This window comes from Histoplasma capsulatum, genomic scaffold, assembly GCF_000149585.1.
Source record: "Histoplasma capsulatum NAm1 scaffold_5 genomic scaffold, whole genome shotgun sequence".
In the NCBI taxonomy this organism is placed as follows: Eukaryota; Fungi; Ascomycota; class Eurotiomycetes; order Onygenales; family Ajellomycetaceae; genus Histoplasma; species Histoplasma mississippiense.
The window spans coordinates 1,592,521-1,609,432 of record NW_001813978.1 but is presented as its reverse complement, the minus strand read 5'-3'; the positions used below and the strand labels follow the sequence as shown (position 1 = coordinate 1,609,432).

Here is a 16,912-nt window from a genome sequence, read left to right as displayed (position 1 = left end):
CGTTGCATCCTGAAATGTCCTTGCATACTTTTTAACGAGAGCAATCGATTTAGCCAGGCACTATGAATTACGTTAAATGGCGTTTATTTTGACAGTTTACCATGATTCCCCTCAGGGGTTTTGGATTATATATAATTAGTGCTATGCTACAATATTATTAAATAAGTTCATTTAACTACCTAAGTCATTAAGTCATCCTATGAGTGATATGAACGAAACGGTCCCCATTCGTATTCTGGATCGCAGCAGTGTCATGCGAACTTGCGCCACCGCCCTATCCATTGCTTATTTTGCGGATAAAAACTGACCAGATGTTAGAAACGGCCTTACGGTTAAGAGGATGTAAAGCATGAGATGGGAAGCGGTTACTTACCGCCCGAGCTTCTTCCTCCGTCACGTCGGAAAGCTCGGAGAGCCTCTTATCAATCAACCCGAGCCTATTTTTCCTTATATACCACCACATTTCGCGCCTATCTCCACCAAGGTCATTCCCTAGTAGCTTCGTTTTCAGGTTGCGGATGAAGTCATTATAGAGGGCTGGCTCCTCAAAGGCAACTAGTTCCTCTTTCATGGTTCCCAAGCCTTCGATAGCCCGATCATAGTTGGCATCGCCCAAACTGTGTCTGATTTGGCTCTCGATTATGGAAGACATTTGTTTCACAGCATCCTTGACCGCGTCGATATCCTGTGAACTAACCAACGATTGCTTGAATTCAGGTATGGCGTTATCAGGAGAGATCTTGACACGTTTTTCTGTCTGGAGAAGCTCTTGGACGTTTAAGCCCGAGAGCGGTTTGTCTATTTCTCGGTCGCGTTTACGGCCTTTAGCCTTAGGGGGGACTGCGATAAGAAAACAGTCGTCAGCTATGAAGATTATATGCAGTAGTGTTCTTGAAAAAGAATAAAGTACCCTTTTTAACATCGGAGGTTGCTATGAGATTAGCAAGGGAATTTTCGCTCTGAGCTTGTAGGTCCTCCGGCTGACGTGATAATTTCTGAAGGATCTCGGGCACCGGAGGGAGAGGCTCAGAGGGGTGGACCGCACGCCACCGAATGGCATGGTCGATCCGATGCAAAAGGGGCGAAAAAGAATTTTCTATTAACATAGACTCGATGGTTTCTCTGCCTGGAGTAAGCTATCAGGACTTCTTACAAGAAGTTTGACCACTCACCCATCTTCATCTTTTTCAGTGAGCTCCAAGCTATCGACATACTCGGCCATCCTGGAAAGCAAGGAATCACTCGGGAGGTTCCGATGTTCAGTCACCGTTTTCCCCGAAATTGTGACGACTTTATCCAACGGCGGGAAACGGTAGGAGCGCATGTCTTCTGCAAAAGGCAATTGCACCTCGAGGAAACACTCATAATCAGGCTCTATCGAAGGTGCAAGGAGAACTACCAGTGGAGATTTTCCAGCTTTTGGAACCAGCCTTGCCACAGCATAACATTCAAGTTCGAACAAGGCGTGAATTATCGACGAAAGTGCAAGGATAGCTTTATTATTCGTCTTTTGCGCAATGATAATATTGGATGTTGACATGTTCATATAGCGGTCGTACTATTGTCCATGAATTAACAGCCTTGAATGTGTTGAAATGGAAAAGGGATTTACGAACGTTATCACTTGGGATGAATCCTATAAACTCCAAAGCAGCTTCCGTTTCCAGTTTGGTGATGTTTTCATCTGACTCGGTGATATGCACGGCAGTGCGTCCATACTCGTAACCTTTGGCAAGTTCATCTCGTGCCACGTCTCGCTTACCTCCCGCAGCTCCTTTGTCATCCACCTGATACGTCCGAGCGTTTCTCACAGCGGTTAAGGAAGCAGCTCCAGCCCCTCGTTCCTGGCTAGGCTCCTTGGCCGCTAGAGTAGCTGACGACTGAGCGGTCTCTTGTCCTTCTGATAACGCAGATGAGGAAACAAATGAACTTGCTGGAGGCGGCCGAGCCGCATAGGTTCGATAGTATCTTTCCACCTGGATAGTTAGGGCAGATGAATATTGGTCCGGATCCCCTAGTCTTAAGTCACCTTTGAAAGTAGGCATCGACCGTACAACTTTCGTTCGAGGTATCTCCATCTCGGATATTGCATGTTCCAAGGTACCGAATATACCCTCGCAATCCTCGACAAGCTGTTTCAGATGGCTCTCATTTTTGGCCTGACGGGTTGGTCACTATTGTCCCTCTTGTATTTGGCAGTGAAGCCTACCTTCAATGGCTCCTTATCTTCTTCTTTGAACCCATACTCCGGATCATCAAAATCAACACCACTTCTCCAAGTTAGATGAAATTCTGTCGCGAAAGGCGAAAGGGAATATTTAACTCACAGTATGACAAGCTCAATATTTTCTTCGTTTATTTTGCTCACAATTCCATCGATCCCGTCTATATCCATAGCACCCATTCCATCTGTAACGAGGACAATTTTTCGCTTGTACTTCAATTTTTTACAATATCGTACAATCATATCAATTGCCAGGATCAGAGAAGATATTGCTAGGGGCCTATGAGAGAAAGATCTAAAAATAAACAAACACAAAATTTCGGTCTATCACACGTACCATCGCCTTCTAACGTATGGCTAGGTTTGATCAATTCACGCAGCTCGCGAATTTGGGGCATGAGAATCCTAGGAACGCAGTTATTAGCCCGAAAAAATACAAAAGCGACAAAACCCAAGGTCTCAACATACTGGCTTATGTCTTGGAAAACGGAGATGTTGGCATAGCTTTCCTCTTCATCTTTCTCCCATAATGGATTATTGGAGTCTATCATACATGCTTAGCAAAACATCTTACATATCGGAGAAGACAATCTACCATCAGTTTTGAGGCCAATTACTCCAAGTGTCGCCGTTTTCCTGCCCGTAGCAACCTAGATAATTCGTGTGAGATATGGTCAATGCAAGGAAATTACAATTGTAAATACCGTGGTTGTTATCTTGTCCCATATATACCGCATAGCCCAATCAAGGTCTGATATCGACCTGCCATTATGGCATTCACCCATAGATTTGCCGACATCAACAATATACACAGTAGCCTCCTTGTCCGCCATCTTTCAAACCGCTTTTCCTGTGCAGGGAAGACGGAAGACGGAGATGAAGAGAATAATCGATCATGGGCCAGTGTATATTATGCAAGAAGAGAGCTGTCAGGAGCTGGCTTGTAGGCAGACACGCCCCAGACGCGAGGTCACATGCTTTCTTGAATGGTCGTGGAATTTAGTAGCTTATCATGTGGAAGTTGGCAGTTCCGCATTGCACTCGGCTTCTCTGGCAGTGGCCCGTGTGTTTATTAGTTATTGCCTCGCCGGCAATGACGATGCCGACAACATCCAAGCCTCAAGGACGGCTCCATTCGTGCGCTGGCAGGTTCTCCTCATCCTTGTTACATCAGATTTTTTTTCCCAGCCAGTTTGTCGCTCTATCCAAGGAAGACACACAGTACATAGTTATCTGAAATATCGTGAAGAATGGTTGAATTCTCGTTGGCACCATTTCATGTTATCAGGTTTGGCCCATCTATAACTCCGCGATTTTTGAGCCATGCTCGCACCACAGCTAATATTCCATGATTTAGCTATGGCACACTTCTTGGTGCCCAGCTCTATCAGGTTCGTTCACGATTTGTCGCCTGATGTCCGCTTATGCTTGATACTGAGATTTGGTAGACCTTTGTGGGCGGTATCATCGCATACAGAACACTTCCCCGCCCTCAATTCTCCACCCTCCAAGCGTCAATGATTCCCGTTTACTTCACTCTACAGGCATCACTACCAGTAGTCGTTGCTTTAACATACCCGGGAGAAAGGCCATTTGGGGGGCGCGGCGTATCTGGGCTATCCGGAGTATTGGCTGAAGGCAACCGGACGACAGCATTATATCCACTTCTTACAATGTTCCTAGCTGGCCTGACAAACAGGTTGGTCCTGGGCCCAATGACTGCTAAGATCATGCGCCAGAGGAGACATCAGGGTTTGTTAAAGTCCCCTCTCCATATTTTGGGGCACCCACAGCTAATACTGCGGATAGAGACGATCGATGGAAAGAAGTGCTACGATCCCGCTCCTCACTCCAAGGAGATGCTTCGTCTGAACAGAACCTTTGCCAAGGTTCATGGGGTCTGCTCCTTGGTTAGTCTTTTGAGCATTAGCTCAGCAGTATACTATGGAGTGGTGCTCGCAAATCGGCTTGAATAATTGGCGGCAAGGCACATCTACCTCCAACCTCCCTTATTATTATCAGGGGTCTTTCTCATCATTGAAGCAATTATTTCTTATTAATTGGCATCGAATCTCACCTCAATTGTCATATCTCGAGTGTTGCGCGTCGTACTGTACATCACTGGCAACTCATAATGTCAACCGCTTTTATCGTTCAAAGGATACTCCACCTTTCTTGTTCTTCGAGTATGTATTATTTCGTTAAATTTTGACCTCATATACCCAAGAAACATTGGACATTTCAGCATCAGCACATGAAATGAACTCTTTGTTATACACTGTATCAACTTCTTTATTTACCATAATTATTCTCCGAGGTACTCATTTTACGGTCCCCTACTATTTTACAAAATGGGTTACGGGTTTCGTTAAGAATCTCCTTTCCAGTCTCAGTCAAACATCCATTTTGCATTGTTGCTATTATTAACCTATCCAACGTACCTCTTTGCTCGTAAGTGTTCATTGATTTATACAATTTTATCATTGTTCCTTATGCAGCGGACATAAAGAATTGTGAGAAGGGAAGCTAGCTGACTTTGAATGGCCGCCATCACTATTGTTGGATATCATTAAATCCTATCCACTAGTCTTTAATTCGAATTTGATTATCAGTTCTTGTAGGGTTTCTTTCACTATCAATGCTTCAAAAAATTCTCATTCAGGGCAAGCCTTGATTTCTCACTTATTTCTTCTTTCTATTCACGCCTGCTACAACGGATTCTGTCTTGTAGCCCCGGGCACCTTCAAACCCATTCGAGTTCCTTCAAACAACACCGTAAGCTTACTCCTTTATTGTTGTGTTTTGCAATCCATTTCGTTCACTCTCCCAATGATATTTGCACCATACTTCTGCAATGTCCTCATAAATCGAGCATAGCATCAATTCAGTCAGACACATAAAGCATTTCCCTATACATTGACAAAATGCCCGTCTAAACTTCCTTGCATCTCTGTCCTCCATCCCATATTACGATATACAAGCAATTTTCTTTCTCTATTTCAAACTTATCGTCGCCATGGTCCTCATTGGGCTTGTGATTTTGTCAGTCTCTGTGGCTCTACTATTTGAGGGACTCCAGGAAATTCCGGTCACTTATATCAAGCCGGCGAACGGTTTTGAATGGCGTTTATACGACGGATTTCGTTCCACATATGTTTTGGACAAGCTGGGAAAGGTGCTAGATATTGGTATCCCTGAGGAACAACATACTACCGTCCAGACTACGCCTATCCCAACTGGAATTCTGGCACCGATGCCGACAGAGGCAGACCGCGTAGTAGAACCAACTATGACTAGAAACTTTATTGAACCGCGAGCTTTAATCGAAATACCTGATCATGCCCAAGCTGGCAAAATAGAGGGGTTTTTGGAATCGCTCAAAACATTCTTTTTTGATGGCAAAAATGTCTTCGGCCAAGCCCTCATATTTATTATCTATGCCAGCGCCGTACTACTTCTTCTCCGTGCGACACGTACTTACTTTCTATTCGCATACACCATATGGAAAAGGGGTAGGTTATATCTCACTGGTAGAGCAACGCATGGTGGAATTGACAAAACGGACGCTGAGTTTGAGCTCCAACGATATCTTCTTTTGAGTAAGATGGATTTAATCAAAGCTTCAGCTGAAGTGTTCACATTATTAAAAGCTACAGATGGAGAGATTAAGCAGCAGATGGCGAGGATCACTACTACATTCGCACAGTGTTCAAAAGAAATACTCGAGGAATGTGTGCTCTTGAAGGAGGCTGCGCATGGCTTGAAGACAGAGTATACGACCTGGCCGACACGAGATGAATTGCTTCGTGACTATATTGGAAATTTCAAGGACTCCCTCACCGCCGCGAAAGATGATCTAGACTCTGAAATCGACAGGCTAAAGAATCTTATACCAAACTTTACAGAAGAATTTCATCGGACAGTCAGAAGGCTGGATGCAAATCTGTTGGGTAGTCTGCCCATGGTGTATCTGAAGGAAAGACAGCTCCTCGAGTCGAACATTAAGACGATCCGTGAAGCCATGAACCAGCTTCCTTATTTCGGGTCTCTAGAACATGAAGTTGCGTTGGCTAGGACGGAGATGGAGAATATCCAAACCCAGATGAGGAGCATGGTCACTGATAGCCGTGAGGCACTTCGAAATACGGTTTGCATATATCAGGAGATAGATGAGCTAAAAGTATGTATCAAACCATAACTTATGTTCCAGCCCATAGTTATGTGGTTCCTAATAACATTCGTTTTCATGTTAACTGGTCAGTCTATCATCTTAGGACAAGTTACGCTATTTAGAGGAGGAGCTGGCCCCCTCCAGGCTAGCACCCAAATCAGCCAACATAAATGAAAAAGGTTTCCGTGACATCCCAAAGCTTTCGATGGTGGGGCTTCCCACCAACGCACTAAATGATTTTGGTGGAGAGACAAGCAACACCGATTATCATGGGGACGCGAACTATGATATGCGACAGGGACTGAAGAAACATGGGAAAGTAGATGAAAGTGATATCGAATCTTTCTCTTCCTCTCTAGCACGATCCGTTACATCAAGCGAGCTTTCTGAGAGTCTGCTAAGGGCCCTGATGGTAGAACACCCCGCTGACATTCATGGTAAAGGGAAATGGAACATCGATGAGATGCGTCCTATTCAGTGCCAATATCACCACAATATCCTACATGTAAGGAAAGAAAAATGCTCTGGTCGTCTTCGCTGGAGAGTGACTCGGAAATAGAAGAAGCATGCAGTGGAGAGAAGCAACTCCAGAGCTCAAGCTAGATATCGCTGAGCATCCGAACTCAGAAAAAGGAAGAGAGAAACAAAATTCAACTCGAATCCATTATATTGCACTCAAATCTGAGAAAACTCCCATTCCCTGCTGAACTGACAAGTTCAATTTTGCTCTTGGTCATGGCATTTGGAGGGATTAATAAATTTGCCTGTTCTAACCCACTTGAGATTGAAGATGAAAACAGTCCATCGCTTATTCCCTTGCACAAGGCGTCATCTCAAAGAACTTTTAGGAATATAAATTAAATGTGTTAAGAAACACGAATAAGTTGAGCGAAGTGTTATGGCCAAGTAGAGGCGGGATAGTCAGCTAAATTGATTTGCTACAATGGATCAGCTAAGCTTAGATGGAGTCTAACTAACTTGAATAAGGAATAACTTGCCTTCCAAGGTTCTGTTGAAATAATAATTGGTTAGACTCCTGAACCTTAATGAGACCACCAACTTGCAGGAATCTACTCCGTACAACAGCTGCAAAATCTTCCGAAAGAGGTGTTTCAATATCTCCAGCCTACAATTTTCCGGCCTCCTTGTTTTTCAGCATAGAGAGGGAGGAATCTGACTTTCTAGGTTAGACATGTTTGTTATTGTAAGTGACCGTGCTGTTGTGCCTGGATGGGTCGACATCAAAGACTGCCCAAACAGCAAACCATTGATGGCTAATCTCTTGGTGTTCAGAAATCTGGTATTATGTCCTAATAAACCGACGCAGTATGCTCAGCATGCTGTAGTTCTGCAACAAAGCCCTTCGATGCTAGTGTCTGTTTGCAGCATCTATGATGGACTCATATATCTACTGTTTAAAGGCTTTTGAAAAAGCTTTGTTGTGAGCCCTTCGATGGTGGGTTTGTCCCCTAGCCCACAGATGTATGAATCTGTCATCAGCGCGTAAAATGTACTGCCTTCATGGTCTTTGGTAGTACTCAGCTCTTTGTTTATGAAGCACATGGGTATAGTCAGTGGGATCACCCCCCACTGAAAAGAATTCCAATCATTGCAGCACTTCCATAATGGAGGCAATTGATAGTATACCCACAACCTTGCACTAAAAGATAGCATTTCATTCATGCACAGAACAGCGCTGAGCTATTGAATACTACGAAACATCGGCTGCGCTGCAGGCCAGGTTTGAAGGAGTAGGAGCAAACAATCCTTAGAGCCCTTTCCCCCACAGCCAATTGAGCTGATTTGATGAATGAACTTCATCGTTTGCAAAGCTTCCAAGCGGCTGAATGAAAGAGGACCCATCTGTTTTACTTCCCTGGCCCGTTTATGGAGCGGCAGTTATATATGACTGGGATTTCCCTCTCCATAGTCATTATGTTTCTGTGCAAGCTGTTGCTTTATTTGGATCCGCCATTTGCTGTTATCGTGGGGCCCGCTACGTAACGAAGTAAAATACTTCACGCTTTCGCCAACAGCATCTAACTACATTGCTACTCCTGAGTCTTTTAATTTCTTCATATTCCCCATATAAAGCTCCTACAACAAGTCCACATTGATTCCATCTTCCACCTTACGTTTACCACCACGCTACTATCTACTTGATATCAACGCACGAATTTGCATTCTCTCTCCATTTCAGACTGTTCAACCGAATTAAGACTTCCTGGAGTCTCCTTTTCCCACACCCAGTCAGAGCCTCAGGCCTCCACATAGCTGTCTTTATCAGAACCATGGAGCTTTACCTACTTGTTGGCGTATTTACGCTTTTAACCAGTATTGGGTTTTATCTTCCAGTTCCGCTTACGAATATTCACCCAGATAGACCTCTTCCAGATCGTCTCGTTGGGGCACTCCAGCTGACCGCAACGGGAGAATGTGCTGCAAGGATCTATAATTATCTTAGTACATCGCAACGTCGTGATGCGGATGCTTATGTCTTGGGAGCTGATCCAAAATCCACGAAATCCATACAACATACACGCCAATCCTTGATCGGTTTCACCCTTTACTGCGCAGAGAACTCTCCAAGATTTCCAAGAACCCCCGCAGACTGTCACAATTTTTGTGACCTCAACAATTACGGACCACTTCGGAGCCGGCCAAACGATAATGCCAGACAATATTTATGAAGTTCCAACTAATCCCGAGTGGGTTTTATCTAGATGGATCGTCCTGTTCGAGGACGCAATAGTACGCCACCCAAATATGTATACAACCGTCATTCTTTTATTTGCCTTTGGAACCTGGTTGCTCTCTCGCAGCAGAAACTCTAAAATCTCAGAGAGTCATAATAAAACTCCGGTGTCATCTAAAGGAACTGACACCGAGTTTGTACAAGCCTTAACTCGACTTTTTGAGCTGATATCTGGCCAGATGAACGTTGCGAATACGACATCAAACATGTCAGAAACTTTCAACGCCAGTCTGAAACATGTTCAAGAACAGGTGAACCAATTGCAATCAGAGCAAAGGTCCGGACTAACCAGCGCCCGTTTTGCTTCTCTAAGCAGCTTGCTAGACGACTTGAAAAATAAAATGGCCTTCAGAACAGAGCTTGAGGAATTGTCCGCTAAAGTTGAAACTTCGAACACTTCCCTGCAATCTCTCAAAGAACAGGTAGGCCACCTGTTAGAATCTCCACATTTCAAACCCACTCCGGTGGAGCTCGCTTTCTTGATCAACCAGGTGCCTGATACACAACTAAAATTCACTTCGAAAGCGGACTTTGATCAGCTCTTCATCAAGTCAACTGAAATGATGGACACGCTGGACTTGCAAGATGTAAAGCTTCAACAGGCTGTCGACCGTTGGAATGAATTTACCACATGGCTTCAAGAACTCCAGGAAAATATGCAGTCCCTTCGAGTTGGGCTTGAAACAAAAGGAAAGGAAGTGAAGGATTTGGCGATGGGATTTGCGAATCTTAAAGAAAATCAGAAGGAAGATCTTCAAGTTGCGCAGCGAACGCTAAAGGACACACAAACTGCAATATTAGAACTCAAAAAGAAAATCACCTCGTCATCTAAGAGAACGGATGAATTAGTTCGGGAGATCGACTCATTAAAAGTGCAAACCAACAATAACCAAAAGACAGCAATGTCGACTGTTGTTCTGGCTGACCAAATAGACAAGCTTCAGGCAAAAGCTGCTTCCTCCGAAGAAGCAATACGGAAATTGAATCGAGAGTGGGAACTTTGGATGCATGTCGATGATGTCAGCGAGACCGGTGGTTCGATGCAAGACCCTAATACACAGGTCGTGGGCATCCGTTCGGAGGTTGAGTCGTCCGAGAACATCGCAAATACGAAGACTGGTGACTTGGATACTTTGAAACACGGCCCCCAGGAGTCAAACAATCGAACTGATGAAATCCAAGAGAAACTCAAAACCCACGAAGCCGCGGTTCAACGATTGTCTGATGAATTGGAGGCGTTAAGGAACGACAAACAGGACCCGATCAATCAGTTCGAACTGCTCCAAAATAAAATCGGGACATGCGAGGAAGCTACGAATACGCTGGTCAGGGGTTTTGAAAAATTTAAAAATACCACTCTGGAGTCAAAAAGCCAGAGCGGCGAACTTCGAGGGAAGCTGAAATCCCATGAGGAGATTCTCCAGCGACTATCTAACGACTTGAGAGAGTTGAACAATAAGAAGGACTCTAACAACGAGTTCAAGGAGCTCGTGGAGAAAATAAGATCGTGTGATGCGGCTATAGAAGGGTTGACTAAGGAACTAGAAACTAAAAAAAATGACCAACAAGGCAGCCAACCTGCAACAGAAACCGACATGAAAATTGAGAAGCTAAAGTCAACCCTTAACCAGGTGGATACAATCGCCCTGACGACTCGATGTGATGTGGATCGAATCACCACTCAGATCAAGGAGTTTGGCCTGTCAACACAAGCATGCCGTACCTTGCTCACTCAGCAGGGTATTGAGATTTTCAAAATCCGTGAAAAGTTAGGCATCACTACACCTCCAACAAGCCCGCTCGATATCGAGAGAGGTATGGTCCAAAAAGATGTCGCAAAGTCGGCAGCCATGTTTGCCCAAGTATCAAGCGGGAAAAAATCTACCAAAGACAACGGAAATGAGCCTCCCCAGACGTCCACTGTTCCTGGGGATGATAAACCAAGCCCATCCACAGTAACATCGGAAACGCAATTGAAAGAGAAGCTTAGTTGGAGAGATGCGACCTCTGCGAGTGAAGGAACTACTTCCAACGAGTCAGCAAAACCTTCTACTCAGTCTACTGCGTCGACATCATTGGCATCCGCACCCGTGGCTTCGACTCCAGCACCGAAACGACAGGCACCGAAACAGCGAGATAAAAATAATAGTCGCTGGGATCCGGCGTACGTGGAATCTGCTGACATACCAGAAGTCGAAGAAAAAATATCTCAAGCGGCTCCCGGAGCTAATCCAGGACTGAAGGGAGACATCACCAAGGAATCAGGCGACCCTTCGAAGCAAATCACTTCGTCATCCAAGTCTTCAGCTTATCCACCAAGTTCGGACCCCGCTTCGAAACAGCCAGATAAAAATATGAGCCGCCGGGATCCTGCGTATGTGGGACCAGAGGGTGCATTCTCACACAACAAGAAGGCGACGAAGAAGAAAACATTTAGGAAGTGAAACAGTGCTCAGGATCGCTTGGTGGGTTCGCTGCCTGTTCTTGTTTCAAACTTGTGTCTTGATTCTTCGCTACAGGATACATCTGTTTGGCCCAAGGCCCAATCATCACCATTGTGTACAAACCAGACACTAGGCTCTCTCAAACACAACTCCTTCTACTACTTGCTAACTTCCAAAGATCAGTGACGAGAACGTTGTCTTGAGATTTGGTGCCGCAAGCGAGGTCGCCTATCTGAGCCTCCAAATCAATCCTTTAACTCTTCTCATAAATAAAATGTGCGTTAAGAATATTTATATACTTACGACTTCATGTCTTCCGTTATTGCGAGGGTTTCTGGCCCCGGGAATTAATTGATTAAAAAAAAAAAAAATAGGATATAGATTCTCGCAATTGAGATGCTGGAACTTGAAGTCTGGGTGGTGTTTCAGATATTGAATTGTTTTCTCACATTTGTAATGTATGTACTGTACTATACCTAGGAGGCTGTAAAGCCTTGAGAATGCTCGGAATATTTAAAATGTCATGAAAGATATCGTACTCGGCATGATCATAGGGGAAGGGTATCAAAATCTAAAAAGTCTCAATGTGTAGGTCAAGTACGCCAAAGACTAAGGTGTGTAAGTGAGGTGGGGAGAGATCGAGACAGCTCAAATAAAAATTCCAAGCGGGACTCCAAAATTTGGCGGTCATTTGAATGTTTTTATTTTAAGTTGTTGCCGTAGCAGAATACTGCAAGCATGCGTGCGTAGTGAAGTATGGTCACAGACCACGCTCTTCAAAAAGATATTTCCTACATGCAGCCTTAAGCATATCAATCCTCTGCTGTGTATGCACGAAAACCTCACGATACATCTGCAAGCTCTCATTCACCACTTCCGTCTTCGACTTTGTACCGACGCAAATTTCTCGCATCCGCAATTCCATTTCCTTTCGTAGAAATGGTTTGCTCAGGCTCGGACTGTCGGGCAAGCCATTCACGACATTATCATAGCCCTCAACGAGAGCAACACCAAGCTGAGTGGGGATAAATTCTTGTACAGCATTATTACCCCTCCCACCACCACGAGGTCGAGTGGCTACATATTCTCGCTCCTTTATCTTTGCAATATGATCTGCCATTGTAGCGTCAGTTCCGATTCCATTAGCATCCATAAGACCAATAAGCTCAGGCTCCGTTAGATAACCTGGTGCAACGGTCTTGCCATCCGTGATTTTAGCTTCCGTGGGTTCGAACACCTCGCCAAGTGTGAAAGGGGGAATCTCTTGACTACTTTCCCATTTATCGTATACGTAAACATCTAAGTAATTCCTTTCCAGGACGAGAAGACCATGTGTGTGGAAGATCTCATCACCGTACTTTATTTCCACTTCGGTGGACTCGCCTTTTGCATCTTCAGAGCAGCAGGCGAGAAAACGTCGGGTGACGAATTCGTAGACAAGACGTTCATCGTTGGAAAGGACGGTTGGTGCTGCAAATATGACTGGATGAATGGGAGGGTGGGCCTTGTCGTTGTGATGACCAGCTCGTGGTTGGGTGAAGGAACCATTAATTAGACTAGGGAAATGGTCAATAAGGTCAAATTTATACCTGGAGGGCACTAGACAAGGCAACAAACCGCTGCGCATACTGGCCCCAATTTTCACTCGGTATTTGCTTTTCGATCAACTTTTTCAGATCAATTCCTTTGTCGAACTGATCCGTTTCCGTGCGTGGATAACTGATAAACCCTTTTGTGTATAGAGTTTCTGCGATCTAAATCCTATCAGCAAGACTTTGTGGCGTGGGGGAGCATATACCAACCTTCATAACTTTCTGGCTATCCATTCGCAGATACCTACTTCCCATCATTTGGAGGTCCACAGTAGTCAAAGGCAGTGGGCGCCATTTGCGTGTTGGTTTCTTGTGCATTTTCGTAACCTTAGCGGTTTTTGAAGTCAAGCACCGCTCAAACAGTATTACGACAGCAGCCCTGTCGTAAAGGTGGACCCTCCGCCACAAAAAGTTGACAGTTTTCCCATCACGGACATGTGAAACTTTGATGGTCCAGAATTTTTCTGGCTTGAAGTTTTTGACCCGGAAATATCTGTCGACCACAAATCCCAATGTCGGGAACTGGCAGGACCCTGGAACTGTTAAAGGCTCTGTGGAATTAGAAAAGTGGAAATTTGATATAAATACCGTAGCTGATAACTCTGTCCTCTAGGACACCTCCCAATGATTTGAGTTGGAGGGTTTGTAGCCTAGTAAAAGCTGCCCCGATCCTTAAATCCAGCTCGATCCGTGCAGCAACTGCATTAGCCTGACTGTCATCCAACTCTATTGGATTGGTCGCGGCCTGCAATATATGCCTAGAAAATGTCAGTACCAGGATTCAGGCATGGTTGTCTCCGTAGGCTAACTGACGCTCGTTCCGTATTACTGAACCTCGCCCGTTTAATCTCGATTCTTGGATTTGATTTTCTCGCCTGGTACCGTACTTCTGTCCCAATATGCTCTCCTTCACGGTCACAGTCAGTCCAAATAAATAGAGCCTTGGAATTTCTGGCCAATGTTCGAATATTTTCAGCGATAGTCAAGTTGTCCTGGGCCGTAGGTTAGGTCCCGTTCGTAGTAATTTGTGGAGTGTAGGAACTAACTTTGGCAACGGAATCTACCACAGGTGCGTCAAACAGCAGGCCAGGCGGGCAGGAATTCCAGCCTCTGTACTGCGAGTCAAAGTCCAAGCTCGTCAAGTGGCCAAGGACACTTGTCATGATCACCGAACATTGGCCCCATGGTGGAGCGAATGTGAAATCAAACTCGTAGTTTTTCACAAACACATTACCCCGAATCGATACCTACAATATCGCCCTGGGTATTAATTATTTTGATTCTTGAAGTCCCCTGGATCTTAATCTTACCGCGCGGCTTGAACCTCCAGAGAGATGCTGCGCTACCACTCTAGCAATTGCAGGTTTTTCTGCGACACATAAAATTTTGCGGGCCATTCGCAAGCGGTGAAATTCGAATTTGAAACTTGTGTCTGTGTCATACCCTTCGATTATGCCCCATGGCCATTTTTGACGTAAGGTAGCGGAAGGGAACTACCCAGATAACACCGTCACCGAGGTTGCAAAATGGCTGAGGAGTGTGTTTGCTATGAGGCTCTTATCAAGTTTGTCAAACCTGAGCCGCGTTGACGCGTTAAGCTTATTTCTTACCCGAGCTTCTCGTCACGCACGGACCAAGGCCACTTCTTGAATCAACAACCTGAACCATTTTAACCTCGCGACAACAGCACAGTTCATGAAATATTCCGACTATTCCGCCATCGGTCTAAGATGGCTTTGCCAACTGTATAGACATTTGCGGATTGCGCCGATTTTCCTCTCACAGTCTCCCCTTTCTTATCCAACTCATATCCCTTCCAACAAGGTTGATTGATAGCGGTACTGATATACTCCGTACAAGCTCTCCAACACATCTATGGCACCACAAACCCTTTCATCACAGCCATTGCTTTCGCGATATTTCTCGCCCCAGTCTTCTTGATTGCATCTGAAGTAACCAGAAACTATTCTCAAGTTGACCGCAGCTGGAGCATCCTTCCGATCGTCTACAACGTTCACTACTCCGTTTGGTCTCGCTTGACGCGGATTGCCAACTGGAATAATCGATGCTATTTGCGGAATCACCATCATTTGGGGTGGAAGGCTTATCTTCTTTGCTTACCATCCTGATGTTTCCCAATGCAGCGCGAATCATGGAGTTAAGCCAGTGAACTAACTCATTACATACCCACTTTAGCTTCGACTCACTTTTAACTACTGGAGAAGAGGCGGGTACAGCGTCGGATCAGAAGATTACCGTTGGGCCATTGTGCGGAGGAAAATAAACAACCATTTTCTGTTCATCTTATTCAACCTCACTTTCATTTCTCTCGCGCAACCAGTTCTACTAGCCCTCATCACCACTCCAACGTATATGTTTGTGTTACTGAGCAGTGTCTCAGAAGGGTCCAAACACGAACTTTCCGATTCACTCTTCTCACGGATTATCCTCTTCTTCGTCTTCATCGAAGCACTAGCAGACCAACAACAATGAAGATTTCAAAAAGCCAAGAAGGAGTACAATGAAATCGCTCGGATCCCATCCCAATATAAGGGGATATACACAAATGACGATCTGAGCCGTGGCTTTGTTGTGTCGGGTCTCTGGGCCTGGTGTCGACACCCAAATTTTGTGGCTGAGCAGGCGGTTTGGCTAGCATCGTACCAGTGGTCCTGTGTCCAAAACTGACCAATTGTACAACTAGACTGGCATTGGGTCCCTATGCTATGTTGCCCTCTTCCAGGGAAGTACATATCTTACGGAAAAGATTACCGCGTCGAAATACCCTGATTATAAGCAGTATCAACTGCGTGTTGGGAAGTTCATCCCACGATTAGGTGTCGAGGCGCGTGGCGAAATTCCGGAAGACAATGCTCTTTCGGCTTCGGTATCCGCATCTGAAGACCCCAATCAGCCACATAAGCCACAACTATCAAAAACGAAGACAACTAAAAAGTCGAGGTTAGACAACCCCTTTTTTCCCTGGATTGGAATTTCCATCACGCAATCGCCATATCTTGGACTCTTAAGAATATACCATTTTACATATGCTTGAGATCTTCTCCTTTTTCTAATCATTGATAATACTATGTTTCTATATACTCTCCATATGCTTGAGATCAACCCAACCCCCTATTTAATCCACTTCATCTACTCACAATATTCTGCTTGATGGCGGTATTATTGAGTCTGATTGAACCACAGCACCCATAATTCATAGAGGGATCCAGCATAAGGAAAATCTCACTTGGAAAAGTAACATTCTCATAAATTTTCTATTTTAATCTTCCATTTTCCTTCTTTCCCAGTTCCAAGGTGTTCATTTGACATACCTTTCTATGCCCTATACCTGATATGCAAACGAAAAGCTGGAGCTTTAGTATACAAGGGAGAAAATAAAGTTACAAATTATAAACCCAGAGTGTGGAGATTTCCAATAGGGAGAAGATGTCTGCCTGGGCGGCCGGATTGCGATTAAACAGGGAGCAGGGGTAAGGCCAATTGATAGTAAAAAATAATACCCATATAAGTGTGCGACGCATGAACACGAACACCTGGACACTTCAACCAACATGGAATTTAGTAAAATAAGTCGAATAGAGTAAAGCAAAAGGGAGAATGAAAGAAAGGAACAAATCAGCAACATAGGAAAAGGGTGTGTCATAAATGAAACAATAAGCAAAAGTAAAGAGGAGATGCTTCACGTTTAAAAACAAAATAAGTGAA

The 16,912-nt window shown here is 44.6% G+C and overlaps 6 protein-coding genes across 6 annotated transcripts; 4 read left to right on the top strand and 2 right to left on the bottom strand.

Moving 5' to 3' along the window:
- Positions 1-251: 251 nt before the first annotated feature.
- On the bottom strand, positions 252-3,057 carry HCAG_05324 (conserved hypothetical protein; the record flags this gene model as incomplete). The annotated part of the gene is made up of 11 exons (XM_001539807.1): positions 252-284; positions 374-840; positions 911-1,122; positions 1,173-1,558; positions 1,617-2,159; positions 2,210-2,270; positions 2,328-2,409; positions 2,562-2,629; positions 2,693-2,768; positions 2,799-2,874; positions 2,929-3,057. The coding sequence occupies 11 exons, from the start codon at positions 3,055-3,057 to the stop codon at positions 252-254; spliced, it is 2,133 nt and encodes a 710-aa protein (XP_001539857.1).
- A 260-nt stretch (positions 3,058-3,317) lies between these two features.
- On the top strand, positions 3,318-4,200 carry HCAG_05323 (conserved hypothetical protein; the record flags this gene model as incomplete). The annotated part of the gene is made up of 4 exons (XM_001539806.1): positions 3,318-3,361; positions 3,582-3,615; positions 3,673-3,976; positions 4,034-4,200. 4 exons carry the CDS (start codon positions 3,318-3,320, stop codon positions 4,198-4,200), a joined length of 549 nt encoding a protein of 182 aa, XP_001539856.1.
- Positions 4,201-5,240: 1,040 nt separating this feature from the next.
- Positions 5,241-7,243, top strand: HCAG_05322 (predicted protein; the record flags this gene model as incomplete). Its single annotated transcript, XM_001539805.1, has 3 exons — positions 5,241-6,404; positions 6,499-6,900; positions 7,196-7,243. The coding sequence occupies 3 exons, from the start codon at positions 5,241-5,243 to the stop codon at positions 7,241-7,243; spliced, it is 1,614 nt and encodes a 537-aa protein (XP_001539855.1).
- A 1,918-nt stretch (positions 7,244-9,161) lies between these two features.
- Positions 9,162-11,975, top strand: HCAG_05321 (predicted protein; the record flags this gene model as incomplete). Its single annotated transcript, XM_001539804.1, has 3 exons — positions 9,162-11,524; positions 11,778-11,870; positions 11,969-11,975. 3 exons carry the CDS (start codon positions 9,162-9,164, stop codon positions 11,973-11,975), a joined length of 2,463 nt encoding a protein of 820 aa, XP_001539854.1.
- A 379-nt stretch (positions 11,976-12,354) lies between these two features.
- Positions 12,355-14,583, bottom strand: HCAG_05320 (DNA topoisomerase III; the record flags this gene model as incomplete). Its single annotated transcript, XM_001539803.1, has 7 exons — positions 12,355-13,150; positions 13,212-13,348; positions 13,397-13,725; positions 13,775-13,944; positions 14,000-14,178; positions 14,233-14,433; positions 14,497-14,583. The coding sequence occupies 7 exons, from the start codon at positions 14,581-14,583 to the stop codon at positions 12,355-12,357; spliced, it is 1,899 nt and encodes a 632-aa protein (XP_001539853.1).
- Positions 14,584-14,916: 333 nt separating this feature from the next.
- On the top strand, positions 14,917-16,406 carry HCAG_05319 (conserved hypothetical protein; the record flags this gene model as incomplete). Its single annotated transcript, XM_001539802.1, has 4 exons — positions 14,917-14,931; positions 15,383-15,454; positions 15,891-16,147; positions 16,391-16,406. 4 exons carry the CDS (start codon positions 14,917-14,919, stop codon positions 16,404-16,406), a joined length of 360 nt encoding a protein of 119 aa, XP_001539852.1.
- Between the last annotated feature and the right edge of the window lie 506 nt (positions 16,407-16,912).